The sequence below is a fragment of the Dipodomys merriami genome, unplaced genomic scaffold, assembly GCF_024711535.1.
Source record: "Dipodomys merriami isolate MVZ:Mamm:240054 unplaced genomic scaffold, mDipMer1.0.p SCAF_617, whole genome shotgun sequence".
NCBI lineage: Eukaryota > Metazoa > Chordata > Mammalia > Rodentia > Heteromyidae > Dipodomys > Dipodomys merriami.
In genome coordinates, this window is record NW_027206199.1 from 277,404 (window position 1) to 302,016 (window position 24,613).

Below are 24,613 nucleotides of genomic sequence, written 5' to 3' on the forward strand. Positions count from 1 at the left end.
CCAGCCCAGGCAGGAAAGTCTGTGAGACTCTTATTTCCAAAAAACCACCAGACTAAGAAGATGGTGAACCAGAGCATTAAGCCCAAGATTTTAAGGCTCTTTTTTCTTTTGTAAAAATCTTTAGGCAGCTATTATGAAACTGGTATCTGGTAACCTGCTTCTTTGCATTCAAACCAAACAGATAAATCTTGTGTATCTGGTTTAAATGATGAGCAAGGACTGTGTATCCAGGGAGTCATACACTTATTTTTTTTATAACAATATGGATAGAACTGGGGAAATATAGATGAATATATTATTCTGATTATCTTGATTGGTTCATAGGATCCAATATCCCCAATTGACAAAACTCTTCATGCATGATAGCAATCTGCCAATTGAAGCTTTCTTAACCTCAAAAGGGAAATCCATAAAACTCTGAAAATAATGTATTTCATGATGAATGGCTAGATCAGGGGCAAGGCAGCGTATGAAGAAAATTCTACAGAATCTCCAAATACACTCTTATAGGATGATAATTAGATATGTTCAGTAAGGCTTCCTATATAAGAAGTCAATATGGTATTTCTATGTATTAGCTATAAACTATCTGAACATCTATAGAAAAAAATAATTCCATAAGAACCTAACAACTCAGGAATAAAGTCATACAAAAAAAGTGAGACTACAACATATTGGTAGGAGAGATGAAAGAGGATTTGAAATGTTAACTTCCTTTATAAATCCCATTGGGTGTTGGTGGCTCATGCCTATAAGCTACTCAGGAGGCTGAGATCTGAGGATCACGGTTCAAAGCCAGCCCAGGCAGGAAAGTCTGTGAGACTCTTATTTCCAAAAAACCACCAGAAAACCAGAAGTGGCGCTGTAGCTCAAGTGGTAGAGCACTTGCTTTGAGCTGAAGAGCTAAGGGATCAGGACCGGAGTTTAAGCCCAACTGACCAAAAAAATAAAATAAATTCAGGGACAGTGCCCAGGGCCTGAGTTCAAGCCCTATGATTGATAAGAATATAAATCACGTTGTGAATTAAATGATATATTCATTGATATATTTTCCAGACAACTATATTATCTAAGAGATGACCTTCCTGCTTGCTACTTGTGATGACATGCTACAGGAAGCAGGGAATTCACCGTGGCCAGCTGTGATTATGTGTGCACCACACTATCTTTTCCATATTGAAGCCAAAAGAAGGCTATCGTCTCCCTTCAGAAAGAACGGCAAGGGGCTGGGAAGGTGGCTCAGTGGTAGAGTGCTTGCCTTGTGTGCATGAAGTCCTGGGCTCGATTCCTCAGCACCAAATAAGCAGAAAAAGCTGGAAGTAGTACTGTGGCTCAAGTGGTAGAACACTAGCCTTGAGCTGAAGAGTTGAGGGAGAGCGCCTAGGCCCAGAGTTCAGGCCCCATGACTGACAAAAACAACCCCCCCCCCAAAAAAAAAAAAAAAAACCTAGGAAGATATTGAGCCATTCGATTGGACTGTCCCAATGGAAAATCAGTAAGTTCCCTTTACATTAAGTCCAGCCGCTCCCAAATGAGGCCTTTGACATCTTCATCCAACACAATTACCAGCAAATATTTTATACCAGATGAGATACAGTGAACGTGGTAACAGAAGGAAAGCTTTCTGTGTCTCCCAGGCTGGCTTTTAACTTCTGGACTCAAGTGAACTTCTCATCTTTTTTCTGAACACCTGGCACAAGGACCCATGCCATTTCACTTAGCTAATGTTTGTTTTATGATAGTCTCCCCCCATCCCTGGTTCTGGGGCTTGAACTCAAGGCCTGTACTCTGTCTTTGAGCTTTTTATGCTCAAGGCCAGCACATACTATTTGAGCTACAGCTCGACTTCTTGGCTTTATAGTGATTTAATGGAGATAAGAGTCTGATGAGGGCTGGGAAGGTGGCTCAGTGGTAAAGCGCTTGCCTTGCATGCATGAGGCCCTGGGTTCGATTCCTCACCACCACATAAGCAACAAGAAAAAAGCTGGAAGTGGCGATGTGGCTCAAGTGGTAGAGCACTAGCCTTGAGCTGAAGAGCTGAGGGACAGTGCCCAGGCCCAGAGTTCAGGCCCCATGACCAGACCCCCCCCCAAAAAAAAAAAAAAAAAGTTTGATGAGCTTACCTGCCTGGGCTGGTTTTGAATGGCAATCTTCCTATTCAGACTCCTGAGTAGCATGAGTCACATACACCTGGCTTCAGTGTATTTTCTCTTACATTTTTAATTAATTTTTTTGTCGGTCATGGGGCTTGAACTCTGGGCCTGGGCGCTGTCCCTCAGCTCTTCAGCTCAAGGCTAGCACTCTACCACTGGAGCCACAGCACCACTTTTGGCTTTTTTTTTCTGCTTATGTGGTGCTGAGGAATTGAACCCAGGGCCTCATGCATGCAAGGCAAGCACTCTACCACTGAGCCACCTTCCCAGTCCTACATTTTTAATTATTATAAAGGTGATATACAGACAAAGGAATTGCAGTTATGTAAGTCAGGTAAAGAGTTCAGTTCTTACATTTCTTTTTTGGACAATGTCACCCCTTTCCTAGCTTGCTCTCAGAAGATACTGATTTTTTTTTCATGTGATTATTGACCATTTGTAGCTTTTTTGCCAGTCCTAGACTTGAGCTCAGGCCTAGACACTGTCCCCAAGCTGCTTTTGCTCAAGGCTAGCACTCTACCACTTGAACCACAACACCACTTCTGGCTGTTTTTGTGTATGTGGTTCTGAGGAATCGAACCCAGGGCTTCATGTATGCTAGGCAAGTACTCTACCACTGAGCCACCTTCCCAGCTTCCATTTGTAAATTTTTTGAAAAGTGTCTGTTCAGTTGACTTGCTCATTTTTTGATTGAATTGTTCAGTGGTTTTTTTTTTTTTTTTTTTTTTTAGTTCTTTATATATTTTGGATGTTGGGTGGATAAATGGCAACTATTTTTCTTTTCCTTTTTTTTTTTTTTTTTTTTTTGTTCATTGTGGGGCTTGAACTCTGGGCCTGGGTGCTGTCCCTGAGCTCTTCAGCTCAAGGCAAGTGCTCTACCGCTTGAGTCACAGCACCACTTCTGGTTTTCTATTGGTTTATTGGAGATGAGTCTCATGGACTTTCCTCCCCGGGCTGGCTTTGAACTGTGATCCTCAGATCTCAGCTTTCTGAGTAGCTAGGGTTATAGGTGTGAGCCACCGGAGCCCAGCTGAGTTGATTTTTTTGAATGAGGTTAGAGATAGGATCTAACGCTATTCTTATACATGGGAGTATCCAGTTTTATTGCTTATTACAAAAATTACTTTCTCCAATGTATGTTTGTGGCAACTTTGTTGAGAATGACATGAGATGGCAGTAGATTCCTAGGTTTTTGTTTTTTTTTTTTAACATTCATTTTTTGCTAGCCCTTGGGCTTGAACTCAGGGCCCGGGCACCTGTCCCTGAGCTGCTTTTGCTCAAAGCTAGCACTCTACCACTTGAGCCACAGCTCCACTTTCAGCTTGTTCTGTTTATGAGGTACAAAGGAATCCAACCCAGGGCTTCATGCATGCTAGGCAAGCACTCTACCACTGAGCCACGTTTCCAGCCTCAGTTTTTAACATTTTAATCAGTTTTCTCATTTAGAATCAGGCTAGTTTCTAGATATTTATACAGATATTTCATATTAGTTTTCTAATATGAAATTATTTTCAAACTTTTTTTGTGTCCTGGTCATAGGGATTTCTTTTTGTGTATCAGTCCTACGGCTTGAACTCAGGGCCTGGGCACTGTCCCTGAGCTTTTCTTTTGCTCAAGTCTAGCATTCTACTACTTACACCACAGCTCCACTTCCAGCTTTTTTTTTTTTTGTTTATTGGAGATAACAGTCTCATGGACTTTCCTGCCTGGGCTAGTTTAGAACTATGATCCTCAGATCTCAGCTCCTGAGTAGCTGGGATTACAGAGGTGAGCCACCAACACTTGGCTTCATTCATAGGGATTTTACATTTAGTACTTAGTATCCCAATTGTAATTTTTTGGGGGGGGGGTCCAGTCATGGGGCCTGAACTCTGGGCCTGGGCATTGTCCCTCAGCTCTTCAGCTCAAGGCTAGCGCTCTACCACGTGAGCCACAATGCCACTTCCGGCTTTTTTCTTTTTGCTTATGTGGTGCTGAGGAATCGAACCCAGGGCCTCAGGTATGCAAGGCAAGTGCTCTACCACGGAGCCATCTTTCTAGCCCCCCCATTGTAATTTTAAATGTCCTCTTTTCCATTATTTATCTTATTTATTCGTTTTCCAGACTTTACCAGTCGCTATGAAAGATTCTTTTACTTAATCAGCAGCCAGTTCTTGGAATTGGTTAAAACCGTGTCACCTTGATGAAAGTATCTTTCTGTTTTGCTTTTCTGGAGGCTTGTGTCCTGGGACAAACACAAAGAAATTAACAAAGCAATAAACACACTCATGAAAATTCATAGAAAATATACATGCACACACGCATAATTTAGAGTGTGAAGATCACCACCAGCTTGGGTTAAAGCTGTGGATTCTGCCAGAAAGACACAGCAAAAGGCCTCCCACACAGGTCAGGACTAGGAAAGTTAGCTTTGCTGCCCTAAATTCTAGGGCATTGGCCAAAGGGGTCTTTGGAAAAGAAAAGGGATGCATACAATATTTTTAAAATCCTTTCCCACTATTAACTTAAAAAAAATCACTCTCTTTGCTACACCTCCCTCCTTTTCACTCCCTCCCCTTCAGGGTTTTCATTCTAGAAGGCAACGCATACCATCCAAGACTTGTTGTCATTTGTGAGAGGGGTTTTAGTTCTGTCTCCAGATTCTCGAGAGACCAAGACTGTCCTCAGGCCTTTAATACTTGGCAGTACCATGAGTTCACTGGGTGGAAGGGTGCTGGGTTTGGTGTGTGTCACATGAGGGCAGGCAGGACAGAGGAGACCTAATTTTCTCTTGTTTTACACTAAACTTACTGGTACAGGCTGCACAGAGGTAGCCTGTGTGGGTCTCAGGGTACACATGAGGCCATTGTTCAAAAAGGATGAGACTATTCCAAAGGCACTGAGTGCTGGAGAGAGCCTGGGTCCGAGCCTGCGTAGGAGACTGTGGCTCCAGGTTCCATTTTGTCTTCTCACCACAGAGCATTAACACACAACTTCTGTAGGGGTAGCTAGTGGTGTTACTCACTCATTTTCGATGTCTTGGATGGAGTCAGGCAGAAGCTGGTTTCTGGTCTCAGGAAGGAGGAGGACTGCAAGGCTGGCCAGGAGGGAGAAGCCCCCATAGATGAACCAGGGCCAGGATGCAGAATATATCGTCAGCATCATCAAGAGGGGAGCCAGGGCCGACCCAATGCTCCCAGTAAACCCAATGATTCCTGAAGCTGTTGCCCTTAGAGCACAGACAATACAAAAATAAAAGTCAGGCACCTGGGGCTCACGCCTGGAATCCTAGCAACTCAGAAAGCTGAGATATGAGGATTACTCTTCGAAGCCAGCTTGGGCAGGAAAGTCCATGGGACTCTTATCTATAATTAACCACAAAAGAGCCAGAAGTGGAGTTGTGGCTCAAGGGGCAGTGTTAGCCTTGACCAAAAAGAGCTCAGGGATAGCACCCAGGTCCTGAGTTCAAGCCCCAGGGCCAGCACCAACCAACACAAACTCATACTTTGTGACTTTGTGACTTACCAATTTGCATCAATCATGAGAGATATCACAACTAAGTATTTAGAATCAGAATGCTTAGAATACAATTGTGCATTTGAAATATTCTTCCTTATTTGCTAGCATATTTTCTCAAGTTGAGACTTTTTTTGTGTGCTGTTCCTGGGGCTTGAACTCAGGGACTGGGTGCTGTCTCTGAATTATTTTTTGCTCAAGACTAGTACTCTACCATTTGAACCACAGCTCCATTTCTGGCTTTTTTTTGGTGACTAATTGAAGATAAGAGTCTTATGGACTTTCTTGCTCAGGCTCACTCTGAGCCATGATCCTCAGATCTCAGCCTCCTCAGTAGCTAGGATGACAGATGTAAGCTACCAGCACCTGGCTGAAAATTCTTTGTCACTTAACTACTACATTACTCCTAGCTCCTACCTTATTAGTCCCTCGTAAGATAAATGGACTTAACACCAGAAAAGTATTTGGAAACTTGGGCTATCATATTTTTTAGAAAAATCACAAGGGAAGGCACAGAAATGGAGCGACAAAGGGCAAACAAATTCAGCAGTACTCATTAGACACTATATTGAAAATATAACTTCTAGGTAGAGGAAGGAGAAACTGGGAGAGAGTGGGAGAGGGGTGACATTGTCCAAAAAGAAATGCGTTCCTTACCTTACTATAATCATTCCATATCACCTTTATCATAACAATGAAAAAACACCAACCACAACTGATTGCGTTTGCTAACTACCCAGTACTAGTTTTCTTCCTTTGATGAATCCATGATCTGAGAAAGGTGTTTGGATCCTAACAGGAAACACATGAGGTTCTGTACCTGATTACGGTGGGGAGTAGTTCATTTGAATGCGTCAGACAACAAGTAATGGAAGCATACAGAAGGCATCCTCCTAAAGTTGACAGAATCAGGCGCAGGGTCAGCATTTCTGGAGAGAGGAAGAACCGGGAGAGTCAGGAAGTCCCAGCTGCTGGAATCCGCATTCGCATCACCCTTATTGGAGTGGGCACAAGTACAATATACATAGTAGAGAAGCTATATAGAAGCAGTGCCTGCAGCGGCTAATAAGGTAAGACACGAGACATCTGCTTATTTTGATAATGGTAAAGCAAAGGTTCTAAATAAATGTATTCGTTCTTCTTGCACCTGGATAAAGATGGAGTGAGATATTCAGAACTTCACTATCTTTTCCTTCCTTCCCTCCCTCCCTCCCTCCCTTCCTTCCTTTTGTCCTTTTCTATTCTTTTCTTTCCTTTTTCTTTTTGTTGGTCGTGGGGCTTGAACTCTGGGCCTGGGTGCTGTTCCTCAGCTCTTCAGCTGAAGACTAGCGCTCTACCACTTGAGCCACAGTACCCTTCCAGCCTTTTCTGTTTATGTGGTGCTGAGGAATCAAACCCAGTGCCTTATTCATACAAAGCAAGCACTCTACCACTGAGCCACCTTCCCAGCCCTTTTTCATTTTTTTTTTTTTTTTTTTTGTATGTGTGCAGGTCCTGGGGCTTGAAATCAGGGCCTGAGCACTGTTCCTGAGTTTCTTTGCTTAAGGCTAGCACTCTACCACTTGAGCCACAGCTGCACTTCCAGCTTTTTGGTGGTTAATTAGAGATAAGTTTTACAGATTTTCTTGCTGGCTTTGAACTGTGACCCTCAGATCTCAGCCTTCAGAGTTGCTAGGATAACAGGCATGGACCATTGGTGTCCAGCTTTGTTTTTTCATGTCAAGATAATTCCAGAAACCAGGGTTGCATTTGTGTTGACCTAAAAAGGAGACCCATGAGTGGACACACAAAGAATTCAGGAAGTAAATTTGTACCTAAAGCTAGAGTAACAAGATAAAGCTGGACGGAGGAAATGCCAGCATGCTAGACTCTACCCATCTGCTTTGACACGTGTGACTAACATAAATTTTAGACAGCAATTTGTCCTATTTATTTATTTATTTTGTCAGTTGTGGGGCTTGAACTCTGGGCCTGAGCCCTGTCTTTGAGCTCTTCAGCTCAAGGTGAGCACTCTACCACTTGAGCCACCGCACCACTTCCTGTTTTCTTGTGGTTAATTGGAGATAAGAATCTCACGAACTTAGGGTGAGGGTGGCTCAGTGGTAGAGTGCTTACCTTGCATGCATGAGGCCCTAGGTTTGATTCCTCAGCACCACATAAGCAAAAAGAAAAAAGCCGGAAATGGCACTGTGGCTCAAGTGGTAGAGCACTAGCCTTGAGCTGAAGAGCTGAGGGACAGCGCCCAGGCCCAGAGCTGAAGCCCCATGACCGGCCTCCCCCCCCCCCCCAAAAAAAAAAGAGAATCTCACGAACTTTCCTGCCCAGACTGACTTTGAACCTCGATCCTCAGATCTCAGCCTCCTGAGTAGCCACCGTCACCTGGCTCTTTCTTCTTTGTTTTCTTTTCTCTTCTTTCTTTTTTTGGTATGGGTCCTGGGGCATGAACTCTGGACTTAGATGCTGTCCCTGAGCTTTTTTTTTGGTGGTTTAGTGAAGATAAGAGGCTCAGAGACTTCCCTGCCTGGGCTGGCTTGGAACGGCAATCCTCAGATCTCAGTCTCTTGAATAGTTAGGAGTACAGGTGTGAGCCACTGGTGCCCTTCTTAGGCCTATTTCTTTTCTTTTCTTTCCTTTTTTCTCTTCTTAGGCCTATTTCTTATAGAGGTGATCTGAGGGAAAGGAGAGAACGTTTTCCTTTTTTATCCTGTGTGTTTTCCTCACCTTGAGGCACAAAGATGTTGGCCAGAATGGATATTCCCGCCAGGGACGTGAAAAGAACTTGACTTATTCGACGGCCCAGGTGATTCATTGCAAGAAATGCTACATAATTGGCTGGTAAATTCAGTACACCAAAGAGAATCTGCAGGAGGAAAACATTACTCCCCAAGTCCTGGAGGTTGAGAAACAGGCCAAAAAAGGACACACATATTGCACATCTGTAGTGAACAGAGAGAAAGAAGTTTAAAATTGTACAACTGATTGTCGTATTGGCCCAGGCAGCCAGCTGTTGCTGTTAAAATAGAAATGTATGTTGGGTGCTGGTGGCTTGTGTCAGTAACCCTAGATACTTAGGAGGCAGACATCTGAGAATCACAGTTCTAAGCCAGTCCAGGCTTAGATAAGAGTCTGTGAGACTCTTATCTCTAGTTAACTACCAAAAAGCTGGATAGCTGGATGTGCAACTTTGGCTCAAGTGATAGAACACTAGCTTTGAGCACAAAAGCTCATAGATATGCCCAGGCCTTGAGTCCAAGACTCAGGACCATTGGACAGATGAACGGACACACACACACACACACACACACACACACACACACACACACACACACACAAATATATGTATAGATAAATGTATATCTTTATATGAATGTTCCTTTATAAGTAGTAATGTTAGGTTTGCCATACAATGGTTATATGATAATGAGGTTCTCATTGTTATGGTTTTGTTGTTTTGAGGGGGAACATATATTGTGGAGGATACATTTGATCTGATTTTGATCTTACTGATGGTTATTTACATATGGAAGCATTGTTGAGCCGTACTTACTTTTCCTTTGCTATTTTGCCTTCATTACAGTGGACACAAACAACAAAGCTATCATGGTCTACACCTTAATTGTAGTTCTTAGAATCGACTGCTAGTGATCCAGAAAACTCAGCATAGTGAATTCTGTGTCTGTGCTTCAAAACCCTCTCACCGCTGGGCACCATTGGCTCATACCTATAATCCTAGCTACTTAGGAGGCTGAGATCTGAGGATCACAGTTCAAAGCTAGCCCAGGCAGGAAAGTCTGTGAGACTCTTTTGTCCAATTAACCACCAGAAAACCAGAAGTGGCGCTGTGGCTCAAGCAGTAGAGTGCTCGCCTTGAGCTGAAGAGCACAGGGACAGTGCCCAAGCCCAGAGTTCAAGCCCCATGACTGACAATGCCCCCCCCCAAAAAAAACCCACAACCCTCTCACCACCTCTAACCCAAGCGATACACCTTGTACCCTTGGAAGGGAGGCATGGCGTTCCCTCTCTGCTGTTCTCATAGGAACTGTGTGAGGCCCACCTCGTAAAACACAGGAGGCAGATCCGCTTACACAGGTTGAGGTTGTAGAACAAATCACTCAGAGCACATTTCATCTGTGCGGCCTCCAGCTCCTCCTTCATGGTGGATCTCAAAACCTGCGATGACCATCACAACAAACTTGAAATTGTCTCAAAATGGTGGACACTGTAGGGAACACCAGGCACCCATGGTGGACAAGATTGGTGACTATTATTTCTGCCCAGTGGGATGTATAGACATTGAAGAGTCATACAATTGGTGTAAAATGTGAACACAGTAAATTCTGTCACAAAGTCAAATGACCAGGAGACAATAGAGAAGAAAAGAGAGTATAGGTTTGTTTATCTAGCTACAAAGAAAATGTCAGCTGGTGGCTCACACCTATAATCCTAGCTACTCAGGAGGCTGAAATCCTAGGATCATGGTTCAAAAGCCAGCCTGGGCAGGAAAGTCTGTGAGACTCATCTCCAATGAACCACTCCAAAACCAGAAGTAGAGCTATGGCTCAAAGTGGTAGAGTGTTAGCCATGAGTAAAAGAGCTCAGGGAAAGCACACAGGCCCAGAGTTCAAGCCCCAGGACCAACCAAACAAAAAAACAAACTCCAAAGTTCCTGCTTCACACCCAATCATGAGGATTGTGTGTGGCTTACAGGGAGAGGTAATCACTTCAAGAAGGCTTTCAACTGGGGGACTGAATACAACTCCATGTCATTGATTTCTGAGCCTTGAACTAACCAGAGATGTTGCCCATGTCTGTTTAACAGGATCACAGAAAACATCTGATTTTTTCAGTTATAGCATACCCAGAAAACTGAACAATTTTCACCCAAATATTTAAGTGCCAGAAATGATTTCCATCTTATAAAACATGAAGATATTGGATTGTCTGTATTACACACAGGGCAGACTCCATTAACTACACAGTCCAAAGCTGGTCCTTAATTACTCTGCACACAATTTCCAATTTAAGTATATTTTCCCTCATATGTGGAAGATAGACCTAAATGATATACATATATACACACATATATGTGTATGTACCTATATAATATAAACATAAAATATATGTATATATGTATATACATAGATACACACATGTATCAATGTATATCTATGCACACATATATATGCATAGATCATGTTTGTAATTGTAGGACTATTTGAGGGCATTAGGGTGTCAAGGAAGGATAAGAAGAATGATAAAGTGAATAAAATCAAAATACATTATATCTCTGTGTGAAGATGGCATAACAAACCTCACTGTAAGATGTTGAATTAGAGAGTTAAGGGGAGAGGTAAGAGGACAGAGAGGATTCATGTGATTGAAATACAACATATGCATGTTTGAAATGTCACCTTTGAGCAACCAACATACACTTAGAAGCAAATGAGAGGGGTGTAAAACAGGCCCTGTTCAGGGGTGGGCCCTGTGGGAGGGGGAGGGGCTACCAAGGAGGGTAAAGGAGAGTTGATATGGTGGAAGCACTTTACCTACATGTATACATTCAAGAATGGGGGTATTGAAGGAGTGTGGTGACGTGTGTGATTGGTGGGGTACAGTACGCATGCATGGAAAGTGACAATGAAGCCCTTGTGTACAACTAATGTATGCTAATAAAAATGTGAAAATCAAGGATAAAATCATGGCGGGGGGCAGCATGTACACACTTTATGGCTAGGTGAAAGGAATGACATTATGTTAAGTGAAACAAACCAGATACAGAAAGATAAACTGCCACAAGATGTCACACTCATCTGTGGAATATGCTGGAAGTTACCAAAGCCTGGAGTCATGAAGGGAGTATGAGGGTATTGGGGAGAACTTGGTCAAAGGATGCATAATTATAGTGAGATAGGAAGAGTAAGTTCCAAGGAGGCCCTTCTACAGTCATATGACTGTTACCAATGTCAATTACTGTGCTCTTAGCAAATGTAAAAGAAGTGGTGTTCTGTGCTCTCACCACAAAAAGGATATGTGAGGGAATGAATTTAATTAGCTAGATTTGACCATCCCACCATATAAATCTACACACACATACACACACTCACACACACACACACACGTTTCTAAACATGTTGTTGTAACAAAACAACATTACCTATCAATTAATAAACAATGAAATAAATATAAAGCCTATAATCCGTGCTGGAATTTTTGGAGATTAAATTCAAAGGAGCAAAAGGAAGAAAAAAAGAATCAAATGTTGTTTCTTTGGAATAAAATACATGTCCAGTATTCTTTACTGATACTACATTGAGCTTCTGGACACCAAGTAATACATATGTGTGTGTGTGTGTGTGTGTGTGTGTGTGTGAGAGAGAGAGAGAGAGAGAGAGAGAGAGAGAGAGAGAGAGAGAGAGAGAGAGAGAGAGAGGGAGAGAGAGATGGAGAGGAGAGAGGGAGAGGGAGAGGTTAAGTCTTTCCTCTATCTCATAACAGCCGCTGTCCAGCCCACTCACCTCCACAGTTAGCATGTCTCTATAATTCTTCACTCCATTTATGCGCGCAGCTCTCCACAGCTCCTTTAAGGCTTCCTGGGGTTTATTGGTGATAATCAGCCACCGAGCAGACTCTGCCAGACACCTGATCAAAGACGCCATGGAAGTGCAGCCAACTCTTACCTGCTCATTTCCCCATTACCTTTAACCTGTGGGCTCCATTTCTCTTTAAAATCAAATCCATCACTTTCTCAGTTACATCAGGAAGTATCACTTTATGTTGTTTGTCACCATAACGAGGAAATGGAAACAGAGATCTGCAAAGGTCTTGGGCTCCTATCGGAGTTGGATACAAATTTACTGTGGAGATCAGGAGCTGGAGTCTGAGGGATACCTACAGGTATAGACTTTACCAACTTCCTTGCAGGAGCAAAAACATAAACATTCATAGTTATAAGTGAACCAATTCTGCCTTCTTTTTTTCTGAAATAAGAACCTCCCACACAGAGAGACCAAAGGAGGATACTCTTAGGTTAGGAACAAAAAGGCACAAAAACCTATGTGCATCTGATCCTACATATTGAAATGAACTCCAGGAAATAGAAGCTAGAGGTTTATTAGTTTGTAGCAACAACCTTTTTGTCTTGTTTATTTATCTCTGTCCTTGGGAGGGTAAGGCGGGGACATAGATATGGAGGGACAAATGCAGCAGTGGTACTCACTACACACTATGTAGAAAATGAACTGGACAACATGTAGGTCGAGACAGGAGGGAAAAACTGGGAGAGACTGAGGGAAGGGGTGACATTGTCCAAAAGGAAATGTACTCTTTACCTGACTTATATAACTGTAACCCCTCTGTATACCACCTTTATAATAATAATAAAAATTAAATAGTAATAGGGGCTGGGAAGGTGGCTCAGTGGTAGAGTGCTTGCCTCGCATTCATGAGGTCCTGGGTTCAATTCCTCAGCACCACACAAATAGAAAAAGCCAGAAGTGGTGCTATGGCTCAAGTGGTAGAGCACTAGCCTTGAACTGAAGAGCTGAGGGACAGTGCCCAGGCCCAGAATTCAAGCCCCACGATGACCACCACTACCAACAACAAAATAATAATAAAAAAGAACCTACAAATTATTTTTGTACATTGTTAGATGATGGACTGGAAATCACTTCTGTTCCTAGCAGTTGGGAGGTATCTGGCTACCAGAGCAAGCAAAAATCTTCTTAGATTTTTTGTCTGTGTGATGGGACAGCAAGGTCACAAAGTTGGTAGATCTGTTATGAGGATTAAATGATGTACTAGATAATTCTACCAGCGGTACATTCTGCTTGTCCTAACTCATGTCACTATATTATATCTTAATTGTTTCTCTGGAAGTTCTTTTTTTTTTTTTTTTGGTCGTGGTAATTGAACTCAGGGCCTCTACTACTTTGAGCTACAGCTCTACTTCTGGTGGTTCATTGGAGATCAGTGTCTCATGGACTTTACTGTCTGGGTTGACTTCAAACTGTGATCCTCAGATCTCAGCCTCCTGACTGGCTAGGATTACAGGTGTGAGCCATCAGCGCCTGGCTTTCTGGAAGTTATTTCTAAGCAAATAGTAATCTCACGATGACTTGACCTTGTTGAAGTACAGCATATTCCTTCTTGAGGAACAAAAGGGAGGATCCACACAATAGATGTAAACTGTCCAATTTGACCCAAATTTTAAATAGGGGAAACTGTGCTGCTCTTTCACTGAATGGGTCTTGGCAATTTTCTTCTGTTTCTCATGTGTATCACTTCCAAAATGAAAATCACTAAAATATTCTCCACTGAGTATTTCCTTGCAAAGCCATATGGAAGATGCAATTTAATCTTCAAAATATTTTTCTCTGTGAAGGGAAACACTTCCTCTTATCATCTTACCAATAAAAACGTACTAGCAAGGGCGGTTAGAAAGATCGAGGAAAACAGGAGAGGGTACATTGCTGGAGTCTATTTTTAGGGCTACTTAGAGTGTACTTAGTTAAATTTTAATATTAATTATATATTTACATATATACTATTTTAATTAGGTAGTTGTTCTAAAGAGTTTCAAGTCTAGAAATCAGGTTATGAGTACAATGCATCTTGATCAATGTCATTCTTTTTTTTGGGGGGGGTCCAGTCATGGGGCCTGAACTCTGGGCCTGGGTGCTGTCCCTCAGCTCTTCAGCTCAAGGTTAGCGCTCTACCACGTGAGCCACAGCGCCACTTCCGGCTTTTCTTTTTCCTGCTTATGTGGTGCTGAGGAATCGAATCCAGGGCCTCAGGCATGCAAGGCAAGCACTCTACCACTGAGCCACCTTCCCAGCCCTGAATGTCATTCTTTTAATCATCCTCCCCATGGTTCCCTCGCCCATCCCTACCCTCGTTATGTAGTTCAGTTTTTACATAATGTACACTGAATATAATGACTGCATTTGCTTCCCCTTTCTCCCTCCAATATGTCCCCACTCATTGCTTTCTATTGTAACTGTATCATATGGAATGTTTGGGGGTACAATAAGACTTAAATTACTTGTTATTTATCAAAATATATGAATGTAATGGGATAAAATACATGCTATGCTGTTACTAAATAAAATGCAGAAATCTCAGTTCAGTGGAAATTTCCTATGAACACTGGATAGTTTTCAGTATGATGTCTATTGCAATATCTGGATATAAGTTTATCAAAATATTTGTTGGTTATCTTTTTTTTTTTTTTTGGGTCCGTCGTGGGGCCTGAACTGTGGGCCTGGGCGCTGTCCCTCAGCTCTTCAGCTCAAGGCTAGCGCTCTACCTCTTGAGCCACAGCTCCACTTCTGGCTTTTTTCATTTTGCTTATGTGGTGCTGAGGAATCGAACCCAGGGCCTCGAGCATGCAAGGCAAGCGCTCTACCACTGAGCCACCTTCCCAGCCCTTTGTTGGTTATCTTACATTGAGATTTGCTTCATTGTTTTGATTTTCACATGACAGCTCTACTTGGTCTGCTTTTAAAATGATACATAGACACATATTGGGCCCATATTGATCAGGTATTGGTTCAGGATCAGATGAAGTTCTTGTTTCCTAGTTCCATCAACATCCTTATCACAAAACCCCATAAGACAAAGAAAGGAAGTTCATACCTTTTAGACATAAATAAGAGAAACATTGGTACTGATATCACCAGCTGGAGGATGTACCAATTTCGAATAAGAAAAGCCACGCTGCCCAGGACTATCTGTCCAAAACTAGTGGCACAAACTGCCAATGCTATTCCCAGGGCTTGGAATTGGGGCTTTATCCACTCTATAACTGAGAGACAACATGAATCACGTCTTGACATCAAATAAAGATGGAATATCAAAGGTCAGATTCAAGGTCAGTGTCCAGGATGGAAGGTTTGACTTACGGAGCATAGGGACAATTGTCATTAGGCCGGAGGTTGACGTCCCAACCAGGGAGCGCAGGAAGCAGTAAGCTATGAAGTTAGGAGCAAAGGCTGCACACATTTCAAAAACAGTCAGTGTCAACAAACAACTCACGATAACTAACCTCCTCCCAAACCTAAGAGAAAGGAAAAGACTACATTATGGAAACAATAAAGGCATCTGTGTTAATTAGCACAAAAAGAAGGGCACTGAAGTGATTGAGAGTCAAATAATCAGCAGCAGATATCCTCAATAACAGCTCTGTACACACAAGCAACTCTGTGTCTGGAAATAGAGATTGGAGGTTTTAAAGCTGCTTCTCCACAAATGGTTTGCCTGGCAATCTGGGGCCTGGGCACTGTCCCTGAGTTCAAGCTCTATCCCTGGAGTGGAGGGGGGGGGGTAGGGGTAGGGGTGTGTGTGGAGGAATTATTTCCTAGACTAGATGATTTATGTTGTAATCTCCTTCTCCCTCTCTTTCTCTCTCCCTCCCTCCCTCCCTCCCTCCCTTCCTCCCTTCCTTCCTTCCTTCCTTCCTTCCTCTCCTCTCTCCCCTCCCCTCCCCTTCCCTCCCTTTCCCTTCCCTTCCTTCTTTTCTGTACTGGTACTGGGACTTGGACTTAGGGCCTGGTTGCAGTCCTGAGCTTTTTCACTCAAGCCACAGCTCATTTCTGGCTTTGTTCTGGCAAAATGGAGATGAAGATCTTATGGACTTTTCCTGCTAGCTACCTTCAAACTGATTCTTTTTTTTTTTTTTTTGTCTGTCATGGGGCTTGAACTCTGGGCCTGGGCGCTGTCCCTCAGCTCTTCAGCTCAAGGCAAGCGCTCTACCACTTGAGCCACAGTGCCACTTGTGGTTTTCTGGTGGTTTATTGGAGATAAGAGTCTCATGGACTTCCCTGCCTGGGCTGGCTTTGAACAAGATCCTCAGGTCTCAGCCTCCTGAGTAGCTAGGATTTACAGGGGTGAGCCACCGGTGCCCCACTCAAACTGAGAATTTTAGTTCTCAGCCTCCTAGTATACTGGATTACGGGGATGAATGTTTTTCAATTCACTAACTTTTGTTGTGTGGTACTGAAATCTGAGCCTGCTGGGCATGTGTTCTTGGCCAACGACTCCAGCCCTTAGTGACTGACCCCTGAGCTTGTTTGTTCCCATCTTCTGTTGAATCTCCATAGTCAAAAGTTCAATTCTGTGATTGCAGTTTTCATCTCTAGATGTCTGGTTAGCTCTTTTATTAAAATAATTCTTATCTTTTTTGATATTATCATTTAAAAATATATTACTTTCTATTTCTCTTAGTTATTGTCCATGTTTTTGTTCATTTTTGAAGCATATTTAAGACATTTCTTTTAATGTGTTTGCCTATTAAGTGTTTGGGTTTGCTTGGAGATTGTTGCCGTGGTATTTTCTCTTTGAATGAATCGTATTTCCTTTTTTCTTTTCATAAGTTCATGCTTTTGTAAATCCGGTCACTTGAGGACCATAATGTGGAAGTTCTTGAATTAAGATTCTTTATAGTTAGCTGGATTTTCTGACTTTTTTTTTTTTTTTTTTTTTTTTGGTCAGTCATGGGGCTTGAACTCTGGACTTGGGCACTGTCTCTGCACTCTTCAGCTCAAGGCAAGTGCTCTACCACTTGAGCCACAGTGCCACTTCTGGTTGTCTATCCTTTTTTTTTTTTTGACTGCTGGGGATCAAAGCTAGGCCTTCATGTGTGAGGTAAAATCTCTACTCTTGAGCTCTATATCTCCAGCCCAAAGACTACCTTCGTCATGCGCCAGCACTGAAACCTCTGTTCTTTTATATCAGTTTTTTTCTAATGTTCTAACACATACTTTTTGAATGCCAGAAGATCTTCCAGTTTTTTGCATCTTGACTTTTTTTCTGTGATGCTCCTTCAAGGCTCAACTTATTTTGCTCTGAGGCTAGAGCTCATCCTGATGTACAAAGTTAAAAGGCTCAGTGTTTTTATGAATATGCGCCTTATATGGCCATACATATGACGCTCTACATTCCTGCTTAACTCTGATGACTTTTTTGTGTGTACCAGTCCTGGGGCTTGAACTCAAATCCTGGTAACTGTCCCTGAGCTTTTTGAGCTTGTCTGTTGCTCTCCCACTTGAATCACAGTCCCACTTTCAGTTTTTTGGTGGTTTATTGGAGATGACGTCTCACAGACTTTCCTACCCAGGCTGGCTTTGAATCATGATCCTCAGATTGAGAGGATCTTGAATAGCTAGGATTACAGGTGTGAGTCACTGGTGCCCAGGTCTAATGGCTCTTGAATACCTTAATTCCCCAGAAAGTGACACTCAAGCCTTTCCTTTGGCCATCAGGTGTTACCTATCTTCCCTCCAAATCTCTTGCCTTTGGTGCTTGTGGGAAGTTATTTATCACACAACTTTTAGGAGTATTGCCTGATACACTGATGCCTAGGACCCAATTCTTTCTAAACAGGACTAGATGTTTGGTGTCATTCCTTCAGATGTCTCTCAAGTTAGAATACATGTGCATAGCAATTGCAAATAAGATCTCTTGTTCATATTTGGAGGAAGGAACTGGGTCTGAGCTGATACTTCAAGACCAAGGATTGTTACTGGGATAGGATGCGGTGTGACAAGCTTAAGGAAAAGATGCCACAGCATTTTTCCCCCCAATTTGAGGATGAGTCCCCTCCCCCTACTTTTAACTTGACATTCACTTGGTTGCTGTAATTTGTTGGCAGTTTTTCAGGTCACCAACATAAAGTTATACCATTTCTACTTGTTTTATGATCCTCCTATAGTGGAAGGAGAGTTTTCCATTTCCTTTTTTTTGGCGGTTGTGGGGCTTGAACTCTGGGCCTGGGCGCTTGTCCCTCAGCTCTTCAGCTCAAGGCGAGCGCTCTACCACTTGAGCTACAGCACCACTTTGGTTTTCTAGTGGTTTATTGGAGATAGGAGTCTCACGGTCTCTCCTGCCCGGGCTGGCTTTGAACCGCGATCCTCAGATCTCAGCCTCCTGAGTAGCTAGGATTACAGGCGTGAGCCACCAGCGCCCGGCGAGTTTTCCATTTCCTACATTCAAAACATGTTTTTATATGCTTAAAGTACATTGTTAACTATAAAAAGTTAATGATAAATTACTGAAAGTCTATGTGATCAAGAGTGGTTAAAAACCAACAAAGGAATCAAAATAAAAATATCCTATATTCTAATTATTCCCCTCCAAAATTAAAAAAAAAAAACAGAATATAGGACCAAATAAGAGAAGTTTAGTAAATCAAAATACAAGCAAAATGATAGAGCAAATACAACCATATCAGAAATTATATCATATATGAATGGACTGAAATCTCTAATGAGAAGGTAGAAATTATTAGATGGAACTACAACACAAAGACCCAAATTTGAGCATAGTTCATTGGCTAATTGAAAGTAAATGGAAAAAAAAGAACATGTAATTAGAACTGTTCTCTCACATTTTTTTTTTTTTTTTTTTTATTTGGCCATGGGGCTTGAACTCTGAGCCTGGGCGCTGTCCCTCAACTCTTCAGCTCAAGGCGAGTGCTCTACCACTTGAGCTACAGCGCCACTTCCGGGTTTCTGGTGGTTTATTGGAGATAGGAGTCTCACGGTCTTTCCTGCCCGGGCTGGCTTTGAACCGCGATCCTCAGATCTCAGCCTCCTGAGTAGCTAGGATTACAGGCGTGAGCCACCAGCGCCCAGCTCTCACATTTTTTTCTACCACTTTTTCCCCATCCATAATCCTTCTTACATATTGATATCCTTAACAGGTACCTAGATTGCATGAAAAACAAAAGAGTTGGATAATGGAGAGTGATAGAGAGGATTTGTTTAATTGGACATACATTGTATACGTATAGTATGGAAATTGTAATTGGGAACCCTCCTTAGACAAGTAATGTATGCTAAAAAATCTTAATGACATTAAGTAAAAAATAAAAAGGAGTATGTAATACAATCTGTGTATATTTGCTCACAAAATATTGCTTTGACTAAAGCAAAAATAAAGAGGATGATGTGACTTCCCGATACACCACTAATGTATGCAAGTCTATGGCCTCAATGGTCTAATTGGCTATTCCATCCATCATATCTGGATGATTAAGAATAATGCCCATTCCCTGGGCACCATGGGCATTCAGTGCAGTGTCTGGGAGGGACTGAGCATAGTATTCCTGGTCAAGAGTGATCAAGCTATTTTTCAGTTCTGTGCATTCAAATAGAATCAGCCTGATGCAGTGATACATTTTTGGCTTCATTACCACAGTTAACTGTCATCTTAAAAAAAACTTTAAGTTGTAGCAACTTCTCTCTTTTTTTTTTTTTTTTTTTTTTGTCGGTTGTGGGTCTTGAACTCTGGGCCTGGGCGCTGTCCCTCAGCTCTTCAGCTCAAGGCGAGCGCTCTACCACTTGAGCTACAGCGCCACTTCCGGTTTTCTGGTGATTTATTGGAGATAGGAGTCTCACGGTCTTTCTTGCCTGGGCTGGCTTTGAACCGAGATCCTCAGATCTCAGCCTCCTGAGTAGCTAGGATTACAGGCGTGAGCCACCAGCGCCCAGCTGTAGCAACTTCTCTCTAAACCCTTTCTACAAACACCCCCATGCCTTGTGGGGATGACATTTCATTTCTTCACACAGGACTCAATCTTCTAAAAATAGCACTCTTGACACAGGCCAGGGATATTTCCATGTGTGTTTGTCTTTCCCCAGTGGCAAAGGTATACACACCCAGGGAAGGATAATTGGCACCAACTACCATGGATGAACAAGTCACTCACAGGCTGGTGAAAATACCCACTCATAGAACTGTGGATCAGATACACTTACTTGTCTGATAAACGGCCATAGAGTATGCTTCCTATTAGCATTCCAGCCATGAATAGGAATTTAGCTACTGAAATTAGTGACTGAGAGTCACATACCAGGTCCCACTGGAAGAGAAGGAAACCAACACAGGACAGCTTATAACCCTTCAGTGTACCTGATTGAAATCCCTAAACATAACCTATGCGTTTCATTAACTTACGTGTTTTATTATATCTGGCTCTTACCATCTTTTACAGCTTCCCTTTTCATCATTATCTGATTTCTACCTCAGTGGTACCCGGGTTTGCTTGCTAGGATGGTGCTCTACCACTTGAGTCACACCTCTGATTCTGTTGCTTTTGACTAGTTATTTATCTAGATAGAGCCTTGTGAACTTTTCTGGCTGTCTGTGCTGGTCTTCAATGACAAGCCTGTTGTTCCCAGCCTCCAGAGTTGATAGGATTACAGGCATTGACCTAGTGCCAGGCTGATGACTATTTAACCCCAATGGGAAGTTTTCAAACATGGTCATACATGGCCATCATGGGAAAGACAGGGGTGAAGGATGAAAGGGGGGGACACTGAACAAAATGCATGGAACTCATAAACTGACATGTTGAATTGAAACACTTGTGTACAACTACTTAATGATACTACTAATAAAACAATGTATAAGTCCTCATTATCATGCAGACTCATAGGACTCTACTGTGTGTAGAGTCTGGGGATTATGGATTTTTTTTTTCCTTTTTAAAATTACTTTTGTTATTAGCTGGTTATTGTGGCTCATTCTTCTAACACGAAGTATGTGATAGAGAAAGAGAGAATTGCAGTTTGAGGCCGGACTAGCCCCAAAGTTCACAAGACCCTCCCCCCTCAACCAAGAAAAAGCTGGGAACATAGGGGTATGTTTGTCATCCCAGCTGTGTGTGAAATGTAAATAGAATTCAGACCAGTCTAGCCTGGAAATAAAGGCAAGATACTATCTGGGTAATGGTGGCTCACATCTGAAATCCTAGATACTTAGTAGGTTGAGATGAGAAAATCATGGTTTGAAGCCAGCCTAGGCTAAAAAAAAAAAAAAAATCCATCTTCAACTCTCTAGCAAAATTCTAGAATGGAGGTGTGGCTCAAGTGAGCACCAGCAATGAGAAGGAACGTTGAACAAGAGTTAGAGACTTTGCCGGGCGCTGGTGGCTCATGCCTGTAATCCTAGCTACTCAGGAGGCTGAGATCTGAGGATCGCTGTTCAAAGCCAGCCCGGGCCAGCAGGAGAGACCATGAGACTCCTATCTCCAATAAACCACCAGAAACCGGAAGTGGCGCTGTAGCTCAAGTGGTAGAGTGCTCACCTTGAGCTGAACAGCTGAGGGACAGCGCCCAGGCCCAGAGTTCAAGCCCCATGGCCGACAAAAAAAAAAAAAAAAAAAGAGTTAGAGACTTGAGGTGAAACCATAGTACTGATAAAAACAAAACAAAACAAAACAAAAAACCCCTAAAGCCACAAGGGCTTGGGGCATGGTTCAGATAGTACAACAGCTCTCTATAGGTAGTACAAAATCCTAAGTTCAAATCCTTGTATCCTTCTCTATAGTTTATAAATGTGGATTAATAATACAAAGTGAAAAAACTGTGGTATTTCTGTATGTGCATATAATGTATTGTAATCATATTCATCTATCACTTCCTTTTTAAAATTTATTTTTGAAACTTATCTTTAAACAATTGTACAGAGGGCTGCAATTCAGCAAATCAGTTGCATCTTGAGCGATGTCATTCCTTCCATGATTCTCCCCAGCCTTCCCAGCCCTCACCCACACTCTTGAGTTTTGTTTTTTATTGCTTAAAAAAAAATTCTTCTTCTCCAAAGTTTTGATCAACCAGAAACTTAAAAATATCCATGATATTTCCAATTTAAAACCAAGCTGGATACTATTGGCTTTGTGTAACATTTGTATCAAAGCCCATGCACTAATTGTTTAAGCTATGGTTCTCTGAAGAATGTGAGCTCTATGAGTTTAGGGCCTCCTATGTGAACTTAGCAGATTCATCAACTATCTCTCTATCTGGTATTTAATATTGAAGCTAGAAGACTAAAAAATAAGCCTCTACCTTGTGACGAAAGGTTTGGAGCACTTCCATTACTTGTGTTATTTCTAAACACAATTTTCTCATTTCTAAAACAAAGCTTCCTACCTCGGTCACGATGGTAGAGACGAAGGAGCTGCGGTCATACACCCAGCCGTCCACACAGGGCTCTGTTTCTGCCTCACTCAGGTTCCAGAAGGTGCTGTTCAGGTGGAGGAGCTGCCATTGGGGATGGACAAAGCGCCGGCACTTCTCTGGCCTGAGGTTGGAGTCGAGTGGGATGGAGATTCTCAGGAGGTCCTCCTGGCTGAGGAGCCCAGTGCCATTGTCAGAGAGCGTGCCATTGTCGAGGATGCGCACCCAGCAGCGGTGCTCAGGCACGGCTGCCGTGAAGTTCTCCAATAGAACATGAATGAAGGCCAAGAAATTACACATCATAAGGAAAGCCACTTGAAGGATCTGGAATCTTCCCAGGCTGCCAACTTGCTCCAGAAGGTCGTGAAAGGCCATTGAACAATGACTATTCCCAAGAGGAGGCAAAATGTGAGTAGATAACCTCAAGGGGAAAAACGTTTCTTTTCTCTGAGGCTCACCACAGGGGCTTGATCCCGGCCACACTGGTTCACTGGGAGGCCCAGCAGAGTGCAGGAACTTGTTTCCCCCACATACTCGGAGTTAGGTAAGTTGTATTTTTACTTCAGAGTCACAAGGAAAAAAGATTTGGTAATACTTAGAATAATTCAATCTGTTAAAGATTTACTTTTCTGAAAAGGTTCATTGACTCCTACAGGATGAACCCTGGTCACCTGTGGACTTTGATGTGAAATTTTCTGTACCCAAACTAGTGTAAATTGACTAAGGGATTTTTTAGGCTATACACAGAGAAGTGATAGTGCTGGATCATACTGTACGGAGTTCTAGTTTTAATTTTTTTTTTTTTTTTTTTGGGTCCAGTCATGGGCCTGAACTCTGGGCCTGGGCGCTGTCCCTCAGCTCTTCAGCTCAAGGCTAGCGCTCTACCACTTGAGCCACAGCGCCACTTCCGGCTTTTTTCTGTTTTGCTTATGTGGTGCTGAGGAATCGAACCTAGGGCCTCATGCATGCAAGGCAAGCGCTCTACCACTGAGCCACCTTCCCAGCTCTAGTTTTAGTTTTTTAGGGAAACCACCCATAGACTTCTTTAGAGACTTACATGTCCATGAACACTGCATAGTCTCTGGTATATTTACCCTTCCTTCCTCCTTCTTTTCCTCCCTCCCTTTCACTTTTTCTTTCTCTCATCTTTTTCTTTTTTCCTTCCTTCATTCCTTTCCTCTCTCCCTCCCTCCTCTTTCCTTTCTTTCTTTCTTTTTTCTTCCTTCCTTCCTTTCTTTCTTCCTTCCTTCCTTTCTTTCTTTCTTCCTTTTCTTTCTTTTTCTTCCTTCCTCCCTTCCTTCCTTCCTCCCTTCCTTCCTTCTTTCCTTTGTTCTCCCATCTTTCTTTCTTTTACTTCCTTCATTCTTTTCTTTTTCTTATCCAAAGAAATCCATTTTGTTTCCTCAATTCCTCTCCCAAGACTCTTTTTTTCTTCTTCTGATTTTTCTCTTTCTTTACATGTGTCTCCATACTGGTGTTCTCTATCCCAGCTGGCTAGGAGCAGAGCTGGGTCTCATTCCTTTTACTACTTCCCTTGATCCGGACTTTTCCTTTTAACAAGCAGCATACTATCTCCTTTCACACAAGATTTATAATTGCAGTCAAGGAACATAAATTTCAGGATGTACCAGTACCAAAAAATAGAAAAGATTACTTTTTTACACTATGATGGCAGTTTTTATGTAGTACAGTGTGATTACTTTGAACGTGTTCACATACACACACACACACACACACACACACACACACACACACACACACACACACACACAGAGTTTTGCACAAAAGGTTTCAGGCTCACTTAGGTTTTAAACAATGAAAATTAACCATACATTTTTTGGAATTCTCTTAACCATGCCAATCCAGTCCTAGTTTCTGACTGGTTTTTCCTAACTAGACCATCATGCTCTCCCCTACCCAGCTGCCAAAATCTCTAGACACTCCCTTCCTATCCCCATTCTGGTTACGTGGAAATTCCCTGTTCCCTATAATGAGCTATAACCTATAACG

At 42.4% G+C, this 24,613-nt stretch overlaps 1 protein-coding gene across 2 annotated transcripts; it reads right to left on the reverse strand.

Moving 5' to 3' along the window:
* Window positions 1-4,221: 4,221 nt before the first annotated feature.
* LOC138814852 (organic anion transporter 7-like) lies at window positions 4,222-23,160 on the reverse strand. 2 transcript variants are annotated; one of them, XM_070003934.1, is made up of 10 exons: window positions 22,577-23,160; window positions 20,402-20,505; window positions 15,548-15,702; window positions 15,282-15,450; window positions 12,164-12,287; window positions 9,703-9,818; window positions 8,370-8,584; window positions 6,469-6,577; window positions 5,158-5,361; window positions 4,222-4,377 (listed from the first exon to the last, which is right to left on the reverse strand). In XM_070003934.1, the coding sequence occupies exons 1-10, from the start codon at window positions 22,976-22,978 to the stop codon at window positions 4,317-4,319; spliced, it is 1,659 nt and encodes a 552-aa protein (XP_069860035.1). In that variant the 5' UTR covers window positions 22,979-23,160; the 3' UTR covers window positions 4,222-4,316. The 2 variants fall into 2 exon arrangements, with proteins under 2 accessions (XP_069860035.1, XP_069860036.1); XM_070003935.1 differs by lacking the exons at window positions 15,282-15,450; window positions 15,548-15,702 and having other exon boundaries at window positions 22,577-23,159.
* Between the last annotated feature and the right edge of the window lie 1,453 nt (window positions 23,161-24,613).